Here is a 22,949-nt window from a genome sequence, read left to right on the forward strand (position 1 = left end):
CCCACTCAAATAATGCTGCAAAGTAAGCTCTTTCTCTTTTCTACAGATATTACTTACAGGACAGTTACTTTGGTTTCTGCTCGCAAGAACTTGCTGCTTGTGTACCTCCACCATTAGCAAGACCAAGGAATACTCGACAAGCCACTATATCACATGATTATTGTGTGGCCGTTGGCAACTCAAGGGTGGGCCGTTACGATGTTTGTTTCTTCCCCCCCACTGCCAAACCCTGGAACTCTTTACCTTCTCATGTCTTCCCAAACACTTATGACCTTCCCCTTTTCAAAATGCAGATTTTTTTTACTTTCTCAAAAACTCTTAGACTATTCTATCTTTCACTACTTTTCTATTCATGCAGTTCTTTTGTCGAAGGTTTGGCCTCGATGAGGACTATTTAGTCCATGCCTGTAGCCTTCAACATTAAAAAAAAGTAATAATAAAGCATGAAAGTGTTACAAAGTGATCACATTTATTTCTGACATCCTGTTCCTCTAATGGCCATCAATCTTCCACAATGCACCACTCATGTAGAGCCATTCCAGTGAATGGACCAATAAAAAACAGGAATGACCATCTGCATATATTTGCCCTATATAAACTCAAAACACTTACTTAAAGGAAGGTTAAAAAAAAAAAATCACCACAAACATGACCTGTTTATAAAGTGCAAAGGGAAAAATGACAGCAAAGCTTGTTGGAAATCTTGGTATTTAGATTTGAGTCTTTTACAAAATATGTTTAAAATTAGATAGTTATCTGAACTTCAAATAATTTTTGGAGAGACAACTATAAGGCAATGATAAATACACTAAACTTGGTACCCAGACTCTCGGTAGAAATGGTCAACTTTCAGCATTCCTTTGGAGTTTTGCTTAACTTGCATTTCGTCTTACTTTCCATAATGCTCTATGTACAGTGATTTATGCAATTCTTCTCAGAAGAGCTCGGTTCAAACACAACCATTGGAGCAAGATGCGTCTATGGTTTTAGACGTCTGGGAGAGAAAAACAAAAAAAAACAACAAAGGTTAAATGAGGATTATTTACAGGAGAGAAGTGTTGTTGTTAATAATAAGTTTAAATAAGTGGTAGTTTATGTTCACTCACTTTGGAGTAGCATGATGGTGTATACTTGGACCAATTGTAGATCCGGCCTTCATCTCGATGGCCATTGAGCACTGAAATTACATCATAAAGAATTAATACCATGTAAAACCCAAGAGAATATTTAAAGATAGATGTCATGAACAGCCAACGGTACCCGGGTTTCGATGTCTGTGTACTCGGACTTTGTGCTGCCGTCGTCAGTTGGAGCAGAAGGGTCAGACTTGCGCTTCCTACATTTTTTTTCAAACAAAAATAAAGTATGCCTTCAGCATCTCAAAAATATCCACAATGTCAAAGAACCTGAAATGCAAATTCACCACTTAAGCACTGGGGCTTGGTTTCAAACCTGGTGCTTAGTGGAGCTTCTTGTCGCAGCTTCTCAATATCGACAAACTGGACCGACTGACCACCACCCCGTGTTTTATACACCTCACCCTGAAAATGATGGCAAAATGAATGCATGTGACTTTCAACAAATGCAATGTGCAAATTTAGAAACCCTTCCCCCACCAGCAACTGAGACATATTGGTGCAATCAATGAGAAAATATTACATGCAGTATAATAAATAATTATGGAAACAGGAAAAAAACTGGGCATCATCCTCATCAGTTGCCCCAGGTGTCCTCATTGAAAGCCAACAGCCGAAAATGAGTCAGCCACTCTGACCAGATTTCAACAGAGATCGAGCAAAGACGAAATGTCAAATAGTTGTCTGTATTTGTACAAGTCAAGCAAGTTGTGAATAAGTTGTGTATAGTCAAGTTCAAGGTGGCAGTGTGGCCAGAATGGTTCCTGAGTTGAATCGAGTTTGTGTTCATTGATTTTGAGTGCAGGATGGTAACTGGAACGAAGTCCAGATAAAGTTACTCTGGAGGAGCACGGGGAGGTTTCCTGAGATGGATGGATCTCAACGTGTGGTTTATTGAGTATTTTATTGCTGTGCCATTGTTGCAAAGCAATGGCGATGTGCTTGCAAATGTTTTCAAATTCTTCACCTTTTCTTGCCTCATAGCCTGGAATTAAATTGTATGAAATCAGACTTTTTCCAACTTTATTTACACATCATAACCCACAACTTCCAAATGAAAAACAAATTATACAAGTTTCAGAAAATTAATTAAAAATACAAAACTCGAATATCTTGGTTGGATAAGTGTCCACCCCCTGAGTTAATACTTGGCGGAAGCACCTTTGACAACATTTACAGCTGTGAGTCTGTTAAGATAGGTCTCTGCCACCTTTGCACACCTTGATTGGGCATTATTTGCTCATTCTTCAGCACAAAACTGTTCAAGCTGTCAAGTTGCGTGGGGAGTGTTGATGGACAGCAATCTTCAAGTCATGCAATATATTTTCGACTAGATTTAGGTCAGGGAGCTGAATAGGCCATTCAAGGACATTTGTCTTTTTGTTCCTTTGGCTGTGTCTTAAGTCATTGTCAAGCTGAAAGGTGAACTGTCCCAATTTCAGCAATCTTGTAGAGGTCAGCAGGTTTTCCTCTCAGAATTTTCTGTATTTTGCTCCATCCATTTTCCTTTCTGCTCAGACAAGTGCCTCAGTCCCTGCAGATGACAAACATTCTCATAACATGATGCTGCCACCACCATGTTTCACAGTTGGGATGGTGTTCTTTGGTGATGTGCTGTGATGGGTTTGCACCAAACATAATGTTTTGCATTTTGGCCAAAAAGTTCCACCGAGGTTTTGTCAGACCACAAAACTTTTTGCCAAGAGGCTTCAGAACCTCTGGAGGCGTTTTTTGCATCTCCTCAAACGAGACTCAAGGTGGGCATTTTTGAGTAATGGCTTCTCTCTTGCCACTCGATTGTGCAGGACAGATTTGTGGAGTGCTTGCGATATTGTTGTCACATGCACACAGTGACTAGGCTTTCCCATGAAGGCATGTAGCTCTTTCAAAGTTGTCATTGGCCTCTTGGTGGCTTTCCTGATCAGTCTCCTCCTTGCTTGGTCATCCAGTTTGGAGGGACAGCCCGATCTTTGCGGTACCATACGCCTTCCACTTCTTAATGGTTGTCTTGATTGTGCTCCAAGGGATATTCAAGACCTTTGAAATATTTTTATGCCCATCCCCTGATCTTTGCCTTTCTGCAACTTTATCCCAGAGGTCTTTTGAAAGCTCCTTGGTTTTCATGGTTGAGTCTTTGCTGTGAAAGGCTCCACCCAGCAGAGAAAACCTACAGGAACTGCTGATTTTATTCTGGAATAATCAGAATTACTACAATTCAACACAGATGGAGGCCAATTAACTTGTGTGATTTTGAAGGTAATTGGTTACACCAAAGTTAATTTACAATTGCTATTATAAGGGGTGTGGACACGTATCCAACCAAGACATTCTAGTTTTGTATTTTTAATCAATTTTGTGAAATTTGTAGAATTTGTTTTTCAATTGGTAGTTGTGGGTTACAATGTGTAAATAAAGGCAAAAAATTGTGATTTAATGCAATTTAATTCCAGGTTATAAAGTAATAAAAGGTGAAAAGATTGAAAGGGGGTGTAGACTCCATAGGTAATGTATGTACACTTTTCGGATGGCAGTCTGTCAAGATTATTATTCAACGGCCACAATTATTCCCACGTGTTGTGGGGTTGGTCGGGGGAAGCTTGGCTCAAAACTTTCATGAACTGGCTAGCCAGGCTTAACGTTCCACTAAGATTAGGATAGGAATTTGGAATTTGTTCACAGTTCCGACGATAGCTCGCCGACTCTTCGCGAAAGACACCGGAGTACGTAGGAACTTTAATGCCCACCAACTAATGCCAGCATATGGGATGCCCTTGCACTTTTTTCAAATAACACAATTTTCTCTTAAAATAAGTTGAAATTGACGAAAGTATTTGGTCTCCACAATTCTTTATTTCACTGTTGATAGAACAGAACCTTTGCTTTTGACTCAGAACTTAATATGTCCTTTTAAATCAGAAAATAAAAAGAAATGGCATCGACAAAATTATTGACACCCTCGACTTAATATTTGGTAGCACATCCTTTGGACAAAATAACTGCAGTGAAGCACTTCCTATAGCCATGAATGAGCTTCCTACACCTCCACTGGCAGTGTGGCCCACTCTTCTTGTGCAAACTGCTCCAGTTCTCCCAGATTTGAAGGGTGCCTTCTCCCAACTGCTGTTTTCAGATCTCCCCACAGATGCTCAATGGGATTTAGATCTGGACTCATTGATGGCCACTTCAGAACAGTCCATCGTTTTATCTTGAACCATTCCTGGGTGCTTTTTGAAGTGTGTTTGGGGTCATTGTCCTGCTGCAAGACCCATGACCTTCGACAGAGACCCAGCTTTCTGACACTGGGTTCAACATTGCACTTCAAAATACCTTGGTAATCTCATGATTTCATGATGCCATGCACACATTCAAGGCACCCAGTGCCAGAGGCAGCACAGCAACCCCAAAACATCACTGAACCTCCTCCATGTTTGACTGCAGGGAAGGTGTTCTTTTCTTTGAAGGCTTCATTTTGTTCTCTGTAAATATAGCGATGTGCTTTTCCAAAAAGCTCTAATTTGGTCTCATCTGTCCACAGGACATTCTCACAGAAGGATTTTGGCTTGTTCAGGTGCGTTTTGGCAAACTTCTGTCGGGCTTTCTTACATCTCTTTCTCAGCAGTGGGGTCCTCTTGGGTCTCCTACCATAGAACCCCCTTTAATTGAGTTGACGATGGATGGTGTGAGTTGAAACTGTCAAACCTTGTGTCTGAAGGCCAGCTTCGCGAGGTGCTTTCTCCACCATTGGAACAATCCTTCGCGACAATCTTAGATAAAGTATTCTCTTGCGGCCACGTTCAGGGAGGTTGGGTGCAGTGCCATGGGCTTAAACTTCCTGATAACATTGCATACGGTGGACACAGGAATGTCAAGGTCTCTGGAGATTGTCCATGCCTGGCTACAAACTTGTGTCTGATCACCCCAGACAATTCTCTGGTATTCTTTTTCTCCATGCTCATTGTGGTACACAAAGTGACACAAAACAGCAGAATGACTCCTTTTCTCCATTCAAACTGGTTGAATGAATGATTTTTATATTGCAAGCACCTGCCACATACAACTCACCATAGGTGAGTTCAATTCCAAAATAAAGGAGAATCACCTACTTGAAATCTCACAACTTCAAAAAAAAAAGGTGCCAATAATATTGTCCAGGCCACTTTAAGATTTGTGGAATAAGCTAAGATTTAGTGATTGTTTCAGCCATTTTTTGTTTTGTTCCACTGCAAACAAAAGAAATACATGTGTGGATTGTAATTTTTTTTTTTTTTTATTTCAACAACTTTCTGGAAGAAAGGCCAATATTTGAACCCCGACCAGACCGCTTAGAGATGTGTGCATACCTCTAAAGCCATCCTCCCAGCCCCCATGTTATTACCCTCTGCCAAAGGTGGGAGGACGTTTTGTTTTAACCAGTCTGTCTGTGAACAGGATATCTCAAAGTTGTGGACGGATTTGTACTTTATGGACAAGTTCTGGGTGTGTGACAAGAACAAAATTAGATTTTTGGTGAAGATCTAGCTCCAAGAATTTTTAAAAACAATTCTTCACCATCGAAAAATATTGCCAAAAACGATATCTGGCATATCAAAAAAAAAAAAAAATAAAAAATAAAAAAAAAATACTAAAGCCTAATTTATATACCAGGTGCACATCAATGAGAGTTTGGCCTTTCTTCCTCTACTGATGCAATTGTTAAGTTCCAGTCCCATATACAGCTCATTCTGAAACAAAGTCAGGCTACAATCTACCACAGTCATAAAGTCACCTGAACAATCTAGAACTGATTTATATAGGAATGGCATGTGTCATTTCCTTTCCAGGAGCGAAAGGATTCACCAAATTACATCAACATCACCTGCCGATACTTGTATATGCGGCACTTTAGTTGGATGCTAACCAATTGGTTCACGAGTCAGTAAGTGACCACTATATTCGTTATGGGTGTGTGTCTGTCTGTCTATCTGTCCCGAACATAGCTCCATGGGTTTTGATCAGATTAGGGTACGAGGTTTGTATCATGATCTTGTTGTATTTTCCAGAGAATGGGCGTGCTGCGCCCACTATGGGCGGAGCCACGCCCAAAAAGTGTTTTTAGGGGGTAGCCGGTTTCAAGTTACATCTTCTCTGAAGGGGTTTGTCGAATCTGGCAAGGGTTTCGGTATTTTGTTAGCCCAATGGCACCTGCATAGCCCCACGGAGCTCGATTTTTCATTTTCGTCCCAAGGTCAAGGTCACAAGGTCACAAACTTCGAAAATGTCAAAAAAAAAAAAATCAATAAATTGGGCATCGAGCTCCTAGGGTTTTCAACCGTTTTCAATGAAAGTTGGTATGCAAGTAGTGCTCTTCGAGTACTACAACTTTCATCATTTACGTTTTTCCCGATTCCCGCCAGTTTGCCCGTGGCGTCCCCTCAAAGGTCAAAAAATAAAAAAGGCGAACCGTGTACATTGCTCGTGAACCATCACAGTCTCCATACTTGTCATAGTTTACAAATTCAAGACTACTGTGGACAATTTCATTTTTACACATTAGAGGCAATTATATCACATGTTATTTGGATTTTGTACCCAGTTTTTCCTCAGTTTCCATAATTTCCAATACTGTACATGCTCACCCAAAACTGATGGCATCTATAGGACAGGAAAAGCGATTTTGGACACCATCAACCCACCTTGATGATTCGAGTTTCAAGCTCCCCATCAGAGGCGAGCTGCTGGTCTGTCAACATGTACATGTCACACTTTGCAAGCGCCTGCTCTGTGGGCATGGACATGGTGATAGCATTTGCAATTAACGGCTGCAGCACGGTGCCCGTGGCCACACTGCTGGTCGGCTTGTGGTCTGCCCAGCGTTCAGTGCTGGCTGACTGCGAGCGTCGGTGGCAGATAGGCACAGGTGGTACAGTCTGCGCACCACAAAACCACCATGCTCACTTTAAAACTCCATTCATTGTTCCAAACTAAAATAATGTAAAATAAATTAATAATACTAAAACAAACAATGCTCAATGCCCTCCAGATGAAAATCAAGGTTCATAGTTTCAAAATTGCAACGTAGGAGGGAGGGAAGTTCACAAAATGTTTTACACCCAATTATTAAGGTATGGTCGCGCATGAGAAAAACTCATTCGTTACTTGTAGTTTACAGCCAGTTTCACACATTTATTTTCCAGGGATGGGCAAGTTTCCTGATATCAATGGTCATGGCTGTTTTTTTTTTTTTTTAAAAACGCTGCACACCCCACCCCACAAGATTGTGATTAAACATTACTTTACTCTGTAATGGGTCAATCATGGATACATTTTCCGATACAACTAAATACATTTAAAATACAAAGGGGTTTGGATATCAAAGAATAAAACTACACCTTGTTAACCCAGCAGTACGACTACCTTTAAAGCAAAGTAACTTGTATACATAAAGCATTTGAAGGTAGCAAAAATACAAAACTTTATTGTTCAAAAATGGAAGTCAAAACCAATCTAAAATATCTCCACATGATCACATATCAAATGCAAAAATCTCCAGTAAAGAAGCGATAGAAATTAAGGTAATCATGGGGTGGGGGAAGCATTAGTGCAATTAAAATGTCCAAAGAAGAATGTCAAAAAGAAAGTGCAATGAATCAACAATGAGCAGGTTTTAGTGCAAAGCAAGAAACCTGGCAAATCAGGAAGCAGACGGCAAACTCAAGACCCAACGCCTTTCAAGCTTGCCTGTTGCCTCTCAGTGTGCTTCCCCCTTGAAGGAATTTTCTCAGTGCTCAAGCCAGCACGCGGTCTGGCACGCGGCGTCCAACCAGAGCGGAGAGTGGAACGTGCCACGCTTTGTGCGGGAGGTGTACAATTCTGCTCGACGCGTTGCTCCCACTGGGTAACACAGGACGCCACGCTGATGCTGTCGCAGGAGTTAGAGCGGCGACTCAGGGTGGGCAGTGCCCCCCATTCCTGGGTTCCGCTCTATGGCCACACAAGGAACATAGAGTGGCCGAAAACGGTCCATGGCCCAAAAACCTCGACTAAAGCCAGCAATGAGGCAGGTCCCTGTCCCACCCTAATCCTAACTGAACCTACCTTCTCAAAATACAGGTAAGCCACCTCATGTGCATGCTAGGATTGAGCGCTTGCAAATCAACGCATGTTGCCGGACACAGGTAAAGCAAGAATTGCAGCCATGACATGCATAGATTTGAATTCAGTAGATGGAAGGAAAAAAAATAAAAATTCAGCATTTGGATTACACATGCACGATGATGATCAAGTGAGCCTGGTGTTGGCTCAGTGGTTAGGGTGGCTTGGGATCCTAGGGTCCTGAGTTCAAGCCCCGTCGTCCGCTTAATAAATACACTAAGGGGTTGACTCAGCCTGTCATCCTTCCGAGGTCGGCGAAATGAGTACCAGTTCCAGTGTGCACTGGTAGAGGGGCACTGCATCAGCGTCACAGTCGCGCTTCAAGAAATGTAAGCGACCCCGGCAGCTAAGCTGCCATACAACCACCACCACGATCAAGTGGAGGATAAAAATCCCCCCCTCCCCAATAGAAAAGCCCAAAAAGGGGCAGAAGCAGTCACTCCAAAACTCACCGGAACGGCAGGAGGCGAGGCGACGCGTTTTCTGTGATGGTCACGACTTCTAGGTGTCCTCTCCGTTGCCTTGTTCTCAGTTACAATAGCCTTCAGTTGCTTTAGCTTCTCATCTTTCACCCAAAGCTTGTTCTGCATTTCCATTTGCTTGGCAGCGACACGACGATCCTGCAAAGAGCGATTACTTTGGCTCGTTCGAGGGCAATCGACAACAGTCACATTCTCAATAAGTGAAATAAGTGCTGTGAGTGGACTCACACATTCTCGCTCCCATTTGTGCCCAGTGTCTGTAACGGCTCCTTGGAGTCTGTGATCCAAGCGTTGCCGCTCTGACCGCTGTCGCTGCAACTCCATAGTTGCGTCGTCTAGTTTCTGTTGCAGAAGGCGCTTACCATCTTCGTGAAGTGCATTGGTCTTCTGTAGTACCTCCAGCTAGAATACATGGGACCTCATTTATTCTTTCAAAAAAAAAAAAATAATAATAATAATAATAATAATAATAACAACAACAAGGTTGAGGTGCTTCCACACGAAGGGTTCAACATTCTCGAAAATAGATGACGACGACAAGTTTGCTCTGGTTAAAAAAATAAAAACAAGAACAGCAGGCAAAGTATACATCACGGTTCATACACTTTTGGGTGTCTGAAATTCCATGACTTTCCATTACTTTTCCATGACCTTTGACTGATTTTCCATGATCCCACACAGGCATATTTTACTCACCAACGAAATCAAAACATCAGCAGGATTATAAAAAGTATCAAAGATTTTAAGTCAACCACTATCCTGCTTCAGTTGAATTACAGATTAGGTAACTGTCAACATGAAAATGTGGTGGGCTAGATGCAGAAGGCCTGTAAAGAACAAAGCAGTACCCTTTTGGGTCAGTACATGCTCAATCTATTTGGCGTAGTCCTGATGACCAAGCTAGGCCTTCTTGAATATACATTTCCTGGCCATCGTGACAGCAGCTTGTTTGTCCTCTGGCTTTCCGGCCCAGCTCTTCATGTCGGTCGAAAATGGCATGTTGTTCTGAGCATGCGTCAATTTCACCCAACTTTGACTCTGCTACCGTGTGAGCTCGCTTATCGCACTATCGTCATTTCATTGAATTTATATTATGAAATATTCAATCATCACAAACGCGTTTTCCTTTATCTTGCAATGCCAGTATCACAAATAAAAACTTTCAAACTGCGTCCCAGAAACAACTTCTAGGGATGTGCATAAACACAAACATACATTTTAACTCTACTGCACATGTGCTGAACAGTGTACTGTATTCCCTCCTCGTTTGCCATTCGCAGAGTCCGTTTTATTTTATTTTTTCAAAACAGCCCTCCGTAATGAGTGCCAAGAGACGAGGTAGAGGGAGCTTTTGCAGAGATATCGTTTTACTGCAAGAGAAACGGCTGGTGGTGTCATTTTACGGTCGAACATTGGTCGAGCTGTCCTGAGCTGCTTCGTGATGCGTATGCAATGATATGTACGTGGTGAAGCAACATTTAACAAATAACATTCTCATTTCACAACTCTGGTCGAAAAAAATGGGAACGTTCCCAAAACAGAGGGTGCTTTAACAGAGACGGATCATTTTACTGAAAGAGAAATGGCTGGTGCCATTCTGTGAGGACATTGGTCGAGCTGTCCTGAGTGCAGTTTCGTGACGTGTCAATGGGAAATTTCGTTCAGAGTACGGAACAAAAGACTTACAAACGATTCTTGGGAACGTAACTCGTTTGTACACATTTGATTTATTCTGAAAACCCCCCCCCCCCCAGAAAACACTCGCTCTCAATTTCCAGGATTTTCCATGACTGTCAATGAAATTCCATGACTTTCCAGGATGTCCACAAACCGTACAAACCCTGCAAATGCATTTTCTGAGATTTTTCAAATCAAGCAATTACTGATGATCTCAACAGCTGACGATGCATCATGCAGAATGTATCTTGTGAACTGCGCACCTTGCACTCAAGCGTTTTGTTCTTGTTCTCAAGTCGACATAGCTCAGCCTTCTGAGATGTGACCAGGCGTTCTTGTTCAACCAGTCGCTGCCGCTGTTGCTGCACCGTCGCTTGCTGCTCATGTGTGCCGTGATCAAGCTCCAGCAACTTGGCACGAAAAACCCCCTCTGTGAAAAGTGACCATGATATTCTACAGATCAGAAAACGGCGTGGAATAAACAACTACAGCCAAGGCAAGCAAGGTACGCGACAGAAACTCTGTGAAATTAGAATTTAAGAAAAACAGTTCTTGCTAAAATGGAAGCCATACTGTCACATGACTTAGGGGAAGTTGTGGTGATCGAGATGCACCCATCGAGAATGCCAAGTAAAGTAATTCATACAAAAGTACATTGGGGGGGGGGGTCCGCTGGTGCCTGTGCCCTGCAAGTGATTAAAGTACAAGCTCTGCCATGAGCCTTAAATCATTGTCAAAATAGAAAATAAATGAATCAAAAATATTCTAAACTTGATCAATACCACTTTCTCACATCAGGGAGCACAGATCTCACATCGCCTGAGAAACCACGACCAGAGAACGAAATGTGAAAATATCCATTTTTCAGAACAAACCTGAGAGGTTAAAACTCACGTGCACGGGAGAGCTCATCCTGCGCGAGCTGGCGCAGTCTCTGCCGTTCTTCCAGGTAATCGATAAGACGAGCCAGAGTTACTGTGTCATTTGCATCGGTCAATTCAAGTGAAGGGAATGGTGGGAATTCATGTACCTTCATATCCAACTCTCCTAAAACATGAATGACAAGGTAAAGCAAAAGGATGCACATATGCAAACATGCCACATACCCCATTTAGGAAGAGAAGGAGGTTGGAGAGGGAATGGGGGGGGGGGGCAGGGAGGATGTGAAGACAATTAAACATTCAAAACCTAATTGCAAAGAAATTGCTGGTTACAGACCAGAACAGACCTCCACAAAAGGCCTGCACAGGCCCACCACGTTCTTCAAGACGGCGACTCAGCTCTTCACGCAGAGCATTGTGACGACCTCGCCTGCCCGGTGTCAGGCCCACAATTGGCTTATCCATGGGGCGAGTCACTTCGACTTCTTGTGTGAGCTCAGCAAAACGCATCACATGCTGTCAGTTAAAAAACAAATAAGTAAAAACTAACACGTTACACTAGGCCACAAAGACTACATCAATAGCAAGTTAAACTCAGGTTGTGAAATATTCAAGTGCCATAGTGAATATGATGGGGATACATAGTAAAGCACAACTGCAGGTGAAACTGACCAGCGTCTCCTCGTAGTCGTCGGTTTTGGGGTCAACACAAATAATCATTTTGACGGTTCCTTCTCCGTCGAAATAGTTCTTAAATAAATGTGTCAGCTTCGCCTCTCGGTACGGGACCATCTGTCAAGAATGTAAAGATGCCATTTGAAGTACCCTGCACCAATCAATAGACTTCTACCATAAGCAAACAAAAGGTTGGGGGGGGGGGTGGGAGGAGCACATTTTATAAGCACGAGACCACAAATCAAACCATTCTCCAAAGTTATCTGACAACTTAATATAATCTTTAAGTATGCATCGAGCAGTTATTGTTGACTTTCTCTTTAATATTGGGAAGACTGTCAAGCTGTGACTCAGTTTGCCGGGTTCCAGATAAGTTTGCATTGCATCAACCATATATAAATCAATCGCATGGGGGACACTTGACCTCAATCTAAGTAGCAATTCTTGATTATGGTAACACTCCCTGCATGCATTAGCTGATATTACAATTGTTTGTACGAGTTTTCTCTTTCCTCAAAGTTTCAATGCACATTAAATAATTCAATGGGTATCGTTTTGAGTTATTCGCACCGGCTAAGAACCTCCACTTGGGCTCCATCTTGGATTAGGATCCCGGCGAGGCACCTGTCGCACTGCCCGGCTTTCTAATTGAACCCCGGATAGGCGAAGAAAGACCCTTAATCCGGTTCGGAGCGTCCCGGCCATTCGGCCAGCCCAACTATTGCTACATTACTAAAATGTCCAAGGCATTCCAATGTAATATGGAACCACAGCAGAGGTTCTTAGCCGGCGAGGAGGTGAATTTAATGAGCATTCAGCGCTCCAAAACCAGAGCATCCATTATAAATGGAGGTGTGTGCATGGCATGTTTTTGTGGAGTTCTAGGTTGGAACTTTCTGATGTTGAGTGTGATCCACTGAAATGGTCGTCATGAGTCTAATTAACTACAAGGAAACCAGAAGAATTCTCATGTTTTAAGTGCACACCATGTGAAGGTGTATAGATCAGCATTATAGGTTCTTCCATGGTATTCCAATTACAAAAATAAACAATAATAATGAAACACATGGTAACAAAGCATATATTAATGAACACTAATAATATTAATTATAATAATAGTAGTATCATTTGGCAATAACAACAAACACACAATCCCACACTGGCCTTGGAAGCTCATCTGGACTTGGTGAAAAGGCAAGCTAATGCTCAAGCAGTATGGCAAGCAGGTCAGGTATGCTACAAGGCCATGAAGACCAATGAAAATTTGGTCCAATGGACCAACGGGCCCACTAGTCCTCTAAAAGGATAAAGAGCAAGTCTGCAATTCTAAACCAGTGAAGTATAGGGATTGGGGATGTAGCGACTCGTTAATTCTTTTTTTGTGTGTGAATGTGTGAGAGTGTGAGTGTCCTTCATAACTCCAAAATCATAAAACCGAGTAGCCTGAAACTTTACATGCACACCAAGAAAACTCCAAGAATGAAAATAGGATGTTTGGGTTCATTAAAACACCCCTTTTGAAGATAATTAACGGCCTTATTTAATTATATCCTTCATCAGGTGATCTGTGGCCACATCATGCTCTGAGGTCTGAAGGCGTTTCCTCGGTAACCTCGTTGGGGTCTGAAGCCACCATGTTTTTTTGGGCTGCTCAACCTTGCCTTGACTTGGAACAGGCCGCAAAGATTTCTTAAAGTTTTTTTTTCCCCCCACTTTGCTCACTCATATTATCGAATACCTGTTCATCATAGCTACGAATGGCTGCGTACATTGCAATGCTTATAAACGCCCGGAGAGGTCAACATTCGTTGCTTTAGTTCATTTCCGCACATGCGATCACCATGAGTATCTCTTAAATTAAGGAGAATTACTAAATTTAAGTTCCAGAATCAAACTTACAAGCAGTTCCAACTCCTAGAAAAAGAGCTAATTTGTCCAATTTGGACATATTTGACATTTCGGGCATCTCCGAGAGGTGCATGTTTAATACGACGGTCGGTGATTGCCAAATTTGTGCCAAGGGTGCCGCTTCTTATCAACCGTTTCATTTGAGTGCTTAAACCAGTGCTCTACAATATTCGCACCGTCACTGAATGCTGTATATAGATAGACTTGAAAAGAGGTCAGGGCTATTCGCCTGCATTGGCCACGTTTTGTTCTGCGGTGCAACAGGCGGTGGCTGCCTCGCTGAAAATGTGAAATTTATTTTCCATAACGTTTCCCGTTTTTGACGACGTTATACGACCTGTCACTTCGGGATAGAGAAATACAAATAAAAACGAGAAGGGCACTCAATAGAGCACGTACCCCCACCATGCAATGCCTCATCCATTAGAACATATCGGGCCATTACATTTTTGAAATATCATGCTATACAGTACTATATCGTTTTTGGCCCGATCTCTCAATGGTGAAGAATCACTTTAAATAATTCTCGTATCCAGATACGGATTCAGATCAACATCAAAATTGAATAAATTCGTCTTTGCTACACACCCAACCTGCCCACAAAAATTCATCTGGATCCATTCACAACTTTTTGAGATATCCTGCACACAAACAACCAGACAGAGAGGGGGTGAAGTCATTATCTCCTTCACCTTTGGTAGCGGAGGAAATTAAACGTTTCGCTTTTAAAAGTGTCTTCAAACGTTTCGTCAATTGCGTGGTAAAGCTACTTGGCACGCTCTTCAACATTCAATTGCGATACCGTGGTGCTACACTGGAGGTAGGAAGGCAAAATAAATTATATGATCACAATGAGAAAAAACAAACAACAAACACTTTTCAGTTCTGAAGTAAGGAATCGCCACATCACGGCAGGAATGCCGAGAGGTACGCATGCTCGCTGTGGAGCCTGAATTAGAATCTGAACCCAGCTCGAAACTGTCATCCTGGTGTTTCACAGGCCAGGTGATTCATCACTGTGTGTGTCATCTCTCGGATGGATGATAAACTGGGTGTCATATCCGCCAGAATCCCTCACCCCTCTCCCTACCAACTGTACCCCACCCCCTCTCTCTACCAACCCTCCTCCTGGTTCCCCACCTTTCACCCCTGTTGAGGGGATCGTAGCATGTATGAATCAGATTTGAAGCCGACCGGTGGGGTGCAAAGGTCACTGCATGTACAAGTTGTTGGTTTTGAAAGACCCAGGTCTCAAAGTGTGTGTGTGTCTACTGTACATATGCGGGTTCCAGAATGAAATAGAGTCCTCCCAGGGTGGGCTGAAAGCATCCACCTTCATTTCAGTAAGGGGTCACAATTCATGGACCAAGCTGTGAAGTTTTATGTTCTCAAAGTTTTGTGCCGAGGGCTCTCTTCAGGATCATTGCTGAGCCCTGGACAGCTTCCAACTGGAGCTAGTTTGTAATAATATTCCCAGGGAAGGTTTTTAATCTCACCTGTAAAGTAGTTCTGGGGAGCTTATGGGATGGCGCGTCGTCCATCCGTCCTTCCACAAATACTTGCAACTTCTTTTCAGAAACTACATATATGATTTCATTGAAATTTGACCATAACCTTCATCACCAGTGATGGCATGAACACCAAAAATGGGGTCTGAAGGGGTCCACAGAGGGAGTTTGGGGGGGGCGGGGAAGAGGGCTGCCCCAACAAAGAGGTATTTGCTTTCTTCTCAGAAATGGACACGATTTCAATGAAACTTCACTACAACCTTCATCACTCATGACGTACCAAAGTTTGTTCATGACACGAGAAAAGGGCTCCAAGGGATTTTAAGAGGGGTTCCCCCCCAAAATATGCATTTGCTTCCTTTTCTAAAACCACACAAATTCCAAAGAATCTTGACCATTACCTTTATCACCCGTGATGTACCAAGGTTTGTTCACGGCAGAAAAAAAAAAATCTAACAGTATTTACTTTCTTCTCCATTATATATTTTGTGGGTCATCCAGCTACTACCAGGTGAGTGCCCAGGGGTATTGCCATATGTTTAATATCTGTGTGAGGTTTTGTCATCATTCTTGCAGGTCCAGCTATCACTGGTACAACTTTGGCATTCTTCAGCTTCCAGGATCTTCTCACTTCATTCTTGAGGTCTTGGCGTTTTGTCATTTTCTTGATTTCTGCATCGATTAGTCCAAAATCACGACTGGTATTAACACCTCAATTATAGCAATGGCTTCTTCTCTTTGTTTTTGTAACCAAGCATGATATCTGGTCGCAACGCTTTGTTTTCGATGTTCACGCTCAATGGGATAAGGTCGTATGTGAGCGGCAGGTACTTCCATGTTTTCTGTGATTACTTTTGGTTCATGTTTCCTCAAATTTTGTGGAACTGGGACATCAGAGATTTTGCAGATGTGCCAGCAGATTACATTATAAAATCTGTTGTGTCATTGTGTGTCTAGCTGTTCTGAGACGAGTTTGTTGTGTGTGTGTGTGTGTGTGTGTGTGTGTGTGTGTGTGTGTGTGTGTGTGTGTGTGTGTGTGTGTGTGTGTGTGTGTGTGTGTGTGTGTGTGTGTGTGTGTGTGTGTGTGTGTGTATGCGTGTGTGTGTGTGTGTGTGTGTGTGTGTGTGTGTGTGTGTGTGTGTGTGTGTGTGTGTGTGTGTGTGTGTGTGTGTGTGTGTGTGTGTGTGTGTGTGTGTGTGTGTGTGTGTAGTCATTAGGCATAACATATCATTCTCCTTACTAACCCCACCTCCAACCTCTTTCTATTATTTTTTTTCCATCTTCTTCACACACACGTTTGGTGAGGCATAGCTCTCCCCAGCTACCCCCGCCTCCCTTCCTTGCTCTCCCCTCTTAACTTAACTTAACCCCCCCACCTTCCCCTTCCTCCTCTCAACTCCCCCCGCCCACCCAATCCCCTTAACACTCCTGTCAGAGAAGCAACGGGTTGTATTTGCTAGTTTGTAATAAAGTAAACATGTGAACTCTAGTAGCCATTCAGTAGCATCCTTCCAGAGAGCCAATCAACACATGGGATGCCGGAACACCAGTACAAACGAGAGCTCGTCATCACGACATGTTAGAAGCTCGCGTGCCTTTGCTTTCAAACTTTTTCTCATCCTTAGTCATGAGTCACTCACCATGTCATTATTATTCCCACGCTTTAAGAAAAGCGGGAATATTGCGATTGTCTCCGCCGTCCGTACGTCTGTCTTACCCTGTAACTCCTCCTACACCATTTGAAATGGAAACTTGAAACTTTGGGACATAGTAGATATATGTATGGGGAAGTGCACAACACTGTCGGATTTTTGATATGACCCCTAGGGGCCAGGCCAGAGAGGGTGGGGTCATCGGGGCCGATTAAAAAAAATATCTATATTATATATATATATATATATATATATATATATATATATATATATATATATATATATATATATATATATATATATATATATATATATATATATATATATATATATTGGTTCACGAAAAAGTAAGCGACCACTATATTCGTTATTGGTGTGTGTGTGTGTGTGTGTGTGTCTGTCTGTGTGTCTGTCTGTGTGTCCCGAGCATAGCTCCGTGGGTTTTGATCCGATCCTGATAAAATTTTGATGGGAGGTTTATATCATGATCTCGTTGTGTTTTCCTGAGAATGGGTGTGATGCGCCCATTATAGGCGGAGCCACGCCCAAAAAAAAACGTGTTTTTAGGGGGTAGCCTATTTCAACTTGCATCTCCTCCGAGGGGGTTTGTCGAATCTGGCAGGGGTTTCGGTATTTGGTTAGCCCAATGGCACCGGCATAGCCCCACGGAGCTCGATTTTTCATTTTCGTCCCAAGGTCAAGGTCACAAACTTAGAAAATTTCGAATTTTGACATAAAAATCATACGACCGCCCAAACGTTGAGAGCAAAGATGACAATATTTTTTATGCATAATCTTGAGGTCATTCCCCATCAAAAGTCTTGAAACCATTTCGCTCTATCTCGAACACCTTGCCCATGGCACCCCCTTCAAGCTTGTTTTTACGCTGATGTCATCAAAGTATGGATAATCCGAGGAGTGCGAAATGCCATAGAGCCTATATATGACATTATATTGTTCCTGGAATGTTCCAGAGGAAGTTTTGCACCAAACGTCACATAATCCTTGACCTGTAAAGTTCACAAAGGTCAAATTTTCAAAGTTGTGGGAATCGAACCGGGTTTTCGACCTTCTTCGACGAACTAACTCCAATAAGCTATAGCACGTATCCTGTTTCCACAACATTGTTTTGTGACCTTTTAAGGTTATGCAAAGGTCAAATTTTAAAAGTTGAACGAAACCGGGTTTTTGACATTTTGCAGCTAACAAACCTGTCACTCGTACCACATCATGTTGATCATTTTTATAACTTGGTCAAACATTATCACATTGTCGCATCCTTGACTTCTGAAACAATCTACATCGTCAAATACCGCTCGTGAACCATTGCAGTCTCCAGACTTGTTTTTTAGAATTTTAAATCAAACATATTCACGAGTTATACATTCAACAACATATTTTATAAAACACATGATGATCAGAGGGTGTTTGGGGGAAGGGGGGTAGGGGCTGCTTAGGGGGATAGGGGGTCAAAATTGCTCCTCCTACACCGTTTGAGATAGGAATTTGAAACTTTGGGACATAGTAAATATATGTATGGGGAAGTGCACAACACTGTCGGATTTTTGATCTGACCCCTAGGGGCATGGACAGAGGGGTGGGGTCAAGGGGGTTGATTTTTTTTTATTATAATTAATATTGTACACAGTTCATTCCTACGATTAAATTGATGCACAGTTCTATATTGCTGGACAGTGTTAAATTAATGTTTCATGAAATGTTGACATGCTTGCAATGACTTCTGATTTAGTAAACATAGTAAGTCTTTGGTCATAAAGCACATCAAATAGAAAAGAATAGTCAATCCATTTTGCAAGATAAAATTTCACTGAGCGTTAATGGGACAAGGCAGTGCGCGTGGGAATATGCGATGGTGTGCCATCGACAACGTAGTTCTAGTTTAATTGTGATTTTTGTTCGACATTACAAAGACTAGTGAGTAAAGTGGATTGTTTGTTTGGCTAAACGACGACGACAACGAACGAGTCTCTTCTGCTCGCCATTTTAAAGCCGCAGCGGCTCAGTGCCATTAAATCCTTCCTTCTGCACCAACCGCTGGAGAAAATACGAAGGAGTAATCATCAGCTGGACTTCATTTACAACACGTCATTGCATTTTTAATGCGAGTGGGATTTATTTTGTACTGCTTTAAGGATCATTATCCTAACCAGCATACTGAAAGGAATAATCGCCACAGGGGCAATAGCAGATATTTCAATTATGGTACAGTCGCTGCAGGGCACAATTACAGTGCCAGAGTACATCCATCGGGACCATACTCTGTGCAGAGCGTTGGTGCTGCCTCAGCAGTCTCCTTGGCTATTGGGCACAATCCTGGATGGATCGCCACTCCGACACTGTATACAAGCAAGCTGGCACTCATTTTGCCGACCTCGGAAGGATGACAGGCAGAGTCAACCCCACCTGTTATTAATTCAACAGCCAAGGAGGATTTGAACTCAGGATCCTAGGATTCCAAGCTCACCACCCTAACCATCAAGCCAACACCAGGTATATTGTGCCAGATTACAGTAACATATTGCTTTTAAACTCACAATCATTCTATAGCACATCCAATTCATATACCAAAATACATTCCAACCACACACACAAAGTACTGCAATTACTTTATTTAATGACAGGAAAATATCCAGGTTATTTCCACATACGTGACTTCTGGTTATGCAAATTAACAACCCCCCCACCCCCCACCCTTCAGAAAGCGGATAAAAGGTAACTGGCCCTCAAAATAAAAACAGCAGAGAAAGTTGTCGAGTAAAAGTCGACAGACAGTATCGTTCATCCTGTCAGGCAAATCACCTTACTGGCAAAGAGAATTAAGGTATGAAGTAATAGTTTCCAAAATTAGCTAAATGCACACTGCCCATCACAAATAAACAAAATGTCATGTAAAAAATAAATAAATAGCAATATTATTAATAATAATAATAATAATAATAATAATAACAGCACACCACAAAAGTGTCAAACAAACCTTGTTCATGCCAAGTAACTGGTTATCTCTCAATATTTCAATGCAGGTCCTTAATGTCATCAAGGAAGTGTTAATACTCCCTGGAAAAAAAAAAAAACAAGTAAAAATACTTAATTTCAAAATCAGAGCAAAGTGAAACCGAGTGATAAAATTGGAGAAGGGGGAGGGAAATGAAACAGAGCAAATCAGAGAGGTTGTTCAGAAGCAATGAGATAGCAATGCAACACACCGAGATACGACGTTATTGAATCATTCCTCTCGAGTCTAGAGCAACATGCAACCGCTCGTTTGAAGTGGCATTCAAACCAAACGAACAAGCATTAAAGTACATTTTAACTTGAAAAGACTGGCATGATCGGAGGTGGATGGATAAATGGAAAGAAAAAAAAAATCCACGAAGGAACAGAGCGAATCCTCAAAACACATTACAACACGCGCGCGCACACGCACACGCGCACGTGCACGCGCACGCACACGCGCACGCGCACGCACACGCGCACGCACACGCACACGCACACGCACACGCACACGCACACGCACGCACACACACACACACACACACACACACACGCTCACCAGCCTCACGAAGTCTGCTGCCTTCTGCTTTCGTCCGGGTCGTGCGCTCACTTCCCGCCAAGTCCACAAGAGCCAGCTGGCTCACGGTGATGAACGTCTTGTCCTGGAAAATGAAAGCAGGAAAAAGTAAATCGTTTTAAAAATAAAAATAAACAGTCAGTGACAGCCATTTGAGCCAGGGCCCCCAACCAGTAATAAGACAGTGCAGACCTGAAGCAAGGTATCACCGTCAGAGTCCAGGGGGACCTGAGCCAGGCGCACCAGGAATGTGCTGTGCGATCGGCTGGACTCTCGATTAAGCTGCGTGTTAGCCACGCGTCGCCGCTTCTGCCCTTTAGAGGAGAGGAAAAAGAAAAAGAAATGGTACGAAACCTCAAACTGCTCCAACAATGTCCAAAAATCATTCCTGCTCAGTAAACTTGAATTCTAAGTTGCAGATCTCGTGATAAACCTCTTATTTGAGGATCCGACGCACTTCAAAACTACAAAGGGCAATCGGTGTGGGTGGTGTGTAGACAATGCATTGATGACAGTTTTTTATGTTAATAGAGCAAACAGACCTTTTTGGTTTAATGGTATAGATTCACATTCCAATCGTATGCATCTTTATGGACATACATATGTACTTTATAAATGCTCTGGCGTTCTTAATAACACATACTTTGTAGACAATCGCACCAATAGTATGTACTTTGCAGATGTACTCACATTCTTGTTGTGCATACTTTAATAGAGGTACTCAGTTGAAGATAATGCGTAATTACTGGCTACCACCAGGTGGTGTTTGTGGCATACGATAGCACATTATGTGTGGACGGACACAGCCAAACAGACCTGAATGCAATACCCTCTCTGGCGAGGGTAACTACCCAAAGGCCCATACCAAGGTCACAAGCCTGTATTTAAAAAAAAAAAATAATAATAATAAATTTCCAAGAGTAGCCAATAATCACAGAAATTATTCTTGGGATTCCAGAAAAAAAAAAAAAAAAACGAATAAAAAATGGCAAGTATCACGAGGGGATCATCAGGTCAGGTCAGGTATGGGAGCATGCGCTGGAGCAGTGCGTCGCTGCATCCACTTTCTGCGGGTACTCCAGGGGCCTCTGTCTAACCATCCCTAAATCGTTGAGATGCCGTTCAACCTGCTGCAACCACGAGGCACGAGGTCAGCCCATTTGGCCTCTTTCACTCACGAGGCTCCCTCGCTGAGAGAATCTGTTGAGCAGGATCAACGTCAGGAAAATGAGCCACATGTCCATACAGCTGCAGTTGACGCTCACGGACCACGCAGGAAACAAATCTCATTTGAGTCTCTCTCAGAAACCGCTCGTTGGACACAAAGTCCGACCAGCGATAGCAAAGGATTCTCCGAAGAGACCTGGTACCAAAGGAATTAAGTCTCCATCTCAGATCCAACAGAACCTCAATTAAAGCAGAAAATAACTTTCAAACGTCTTCTTTGAAGGCGAGCAATACCAAAATCGGTAGGACGCATGGTCAGTACTTCAGTGGCCATGTGAACACTCATGTCCTCGGGCACCCCATGCATCCACTTTCTGGATAAAAGCTTGACACGTTTGGACAAGTTACTAGCTTTAAAACTGCTTTGCAGGTGTCATCACCAGGTGGGCGGGGCCTAGCGAAAAACCGATTCAGAATTGGATACTCTGCCTCAAACGCAAAAATAAAGTTACATTTCACGAGCAAGTTGCCCGTACTCGCACGGGATTCTAAATGGGTCAGGGATGGAGTTGGTAAAAAAATGAAAATGGTGTCTTCTGTCATTGAGCCAGCAAGTCGAGAGCAACAATTCACATTTATTTATCACACCTGATGCAATTTCAACGCTGTAAAGGTGCCGATCTGCTCCATTTGAAACCGTTTGGTTGATATACTGTATGTAAGCTTTTTAATGCCTGGGGTCCGTAATAAAAAAAAAAAAAAGTTTGTGTTGGTCACTGGTTAAAGCCGGTGACCAATTGCAAATTACGAGGGATTATGACTTTGCCGAGAAGATTAATTACAAAAACACCATTTCATTCAATAATAATTACAAAATAAAAATAAAAAAAAGTTACCTCGCCAAAACACTTCGATAGCATCCTCCATAGATTTCACCTCAACCTCAATGCACCCAGCCACATACATATTGTGGTTACAATCCTCCCTGAGGAACTTGGCCTGGGGTGGTCTGAAAAAGCATGAAGGAGGGGGAAATAACACTCCACTTCACAAAGCACCAGACATAAACCTCCTCAACCATTAAAATGACTCCCAGAGCAAAAAAATAAAATAAAATTTAAAAATGGAAAATTGTGCGTGGTG

At 42.4% G+C, this 22,949-nt stretch overlaps 1 protein-coding gene across 5 annotated transcripts in view; it reads right to left on the reverse strand.

Moving 5' to 3' along the window:
- Positions 1-450: 450 nt before the first annotated feature.
- The window catches only part of KIF23 (kinesin family member 23), a 36,166-nt gene continuing 13,667 nt past the window's right edge, over positions 451-22,949 (reverse strand). For 2 of the 5 annotated variants that reach the window (XM_085878627.1, XM_085878626.1), the window contains 16 exons: positions 22,703-22,815; positions 20,832-20,953; positions 20,622-20,724; positions 20,046-20,125; positions 11,980-12,099; positions 11,655-11,823; positions 11,321-11,473; positions 10,690-10,856; positions 8,978-9,151; positions 8,720-8,887; positions 7,854-8,096; positions 6,809-7,042; positions 1,453-1,541; positions 1,261-1,336; positions 1,107-1,177; positions 451-994 (listed from right to left, as the gene is read on the reverse strand). In XM_085878627.1, coding sequence (XP_085734753.1) covers positions 979-994; positions 1,107-1,177; positions 1,261-1,336; positions 1,453-1,541; positions 6,809-7,042; positions 7,854-8,096; positions 8,720-8,887; positions 8,978-9,151; positions 10,690-10,856; positions 11,321-11,473; positions 11,655-11,823; positions 11,980-12,099; positions 20,046-20,125; positions 20,622-20,724; positions 20,832-20,953; positions 22,703-22,815 — 2,098 coding nt within the window. In that variant the 3' untranslated portion in view covers positions 451-978. The remainder of the gene's footprint in view (positions 995-1,106; positions 1,178-1,260; positions 1,337-1,452; positions 1,542-6,808; positions 7,043-7,853; positions 8,097-8,719; positions 8,888-8,977; positions 9,152-10,689; positions 10,857-11,320; positions 11,474-11,654; positions 11,824-11,979; positions 12,100-20,045; positions 20,126-20,621; positions 20,725-20,831; positions 20,954-22,702; positions 22,816-22,949) is intronic. The other 3 variants (XM_085878630.1, XM_085878629.1, XM_085878628.1) reach the window with 2 other exon arrangements.

The sequence above is a fragment of the Eptatretus burgeri genome, chromosome 4 (genome assembly GCF_056783735.1).
Source record: "Eptatretus burgeri isolate ZD-2024b chromosome 4, Ebu_testis_v1, whole genome shotgun sequence".
Lineage (NCBI taxonomy): Eukaryota > Metazoa > Chordata > Myxini > Myxiniformes > Myxinidae > Eptatretus > Eptatretus burgeri.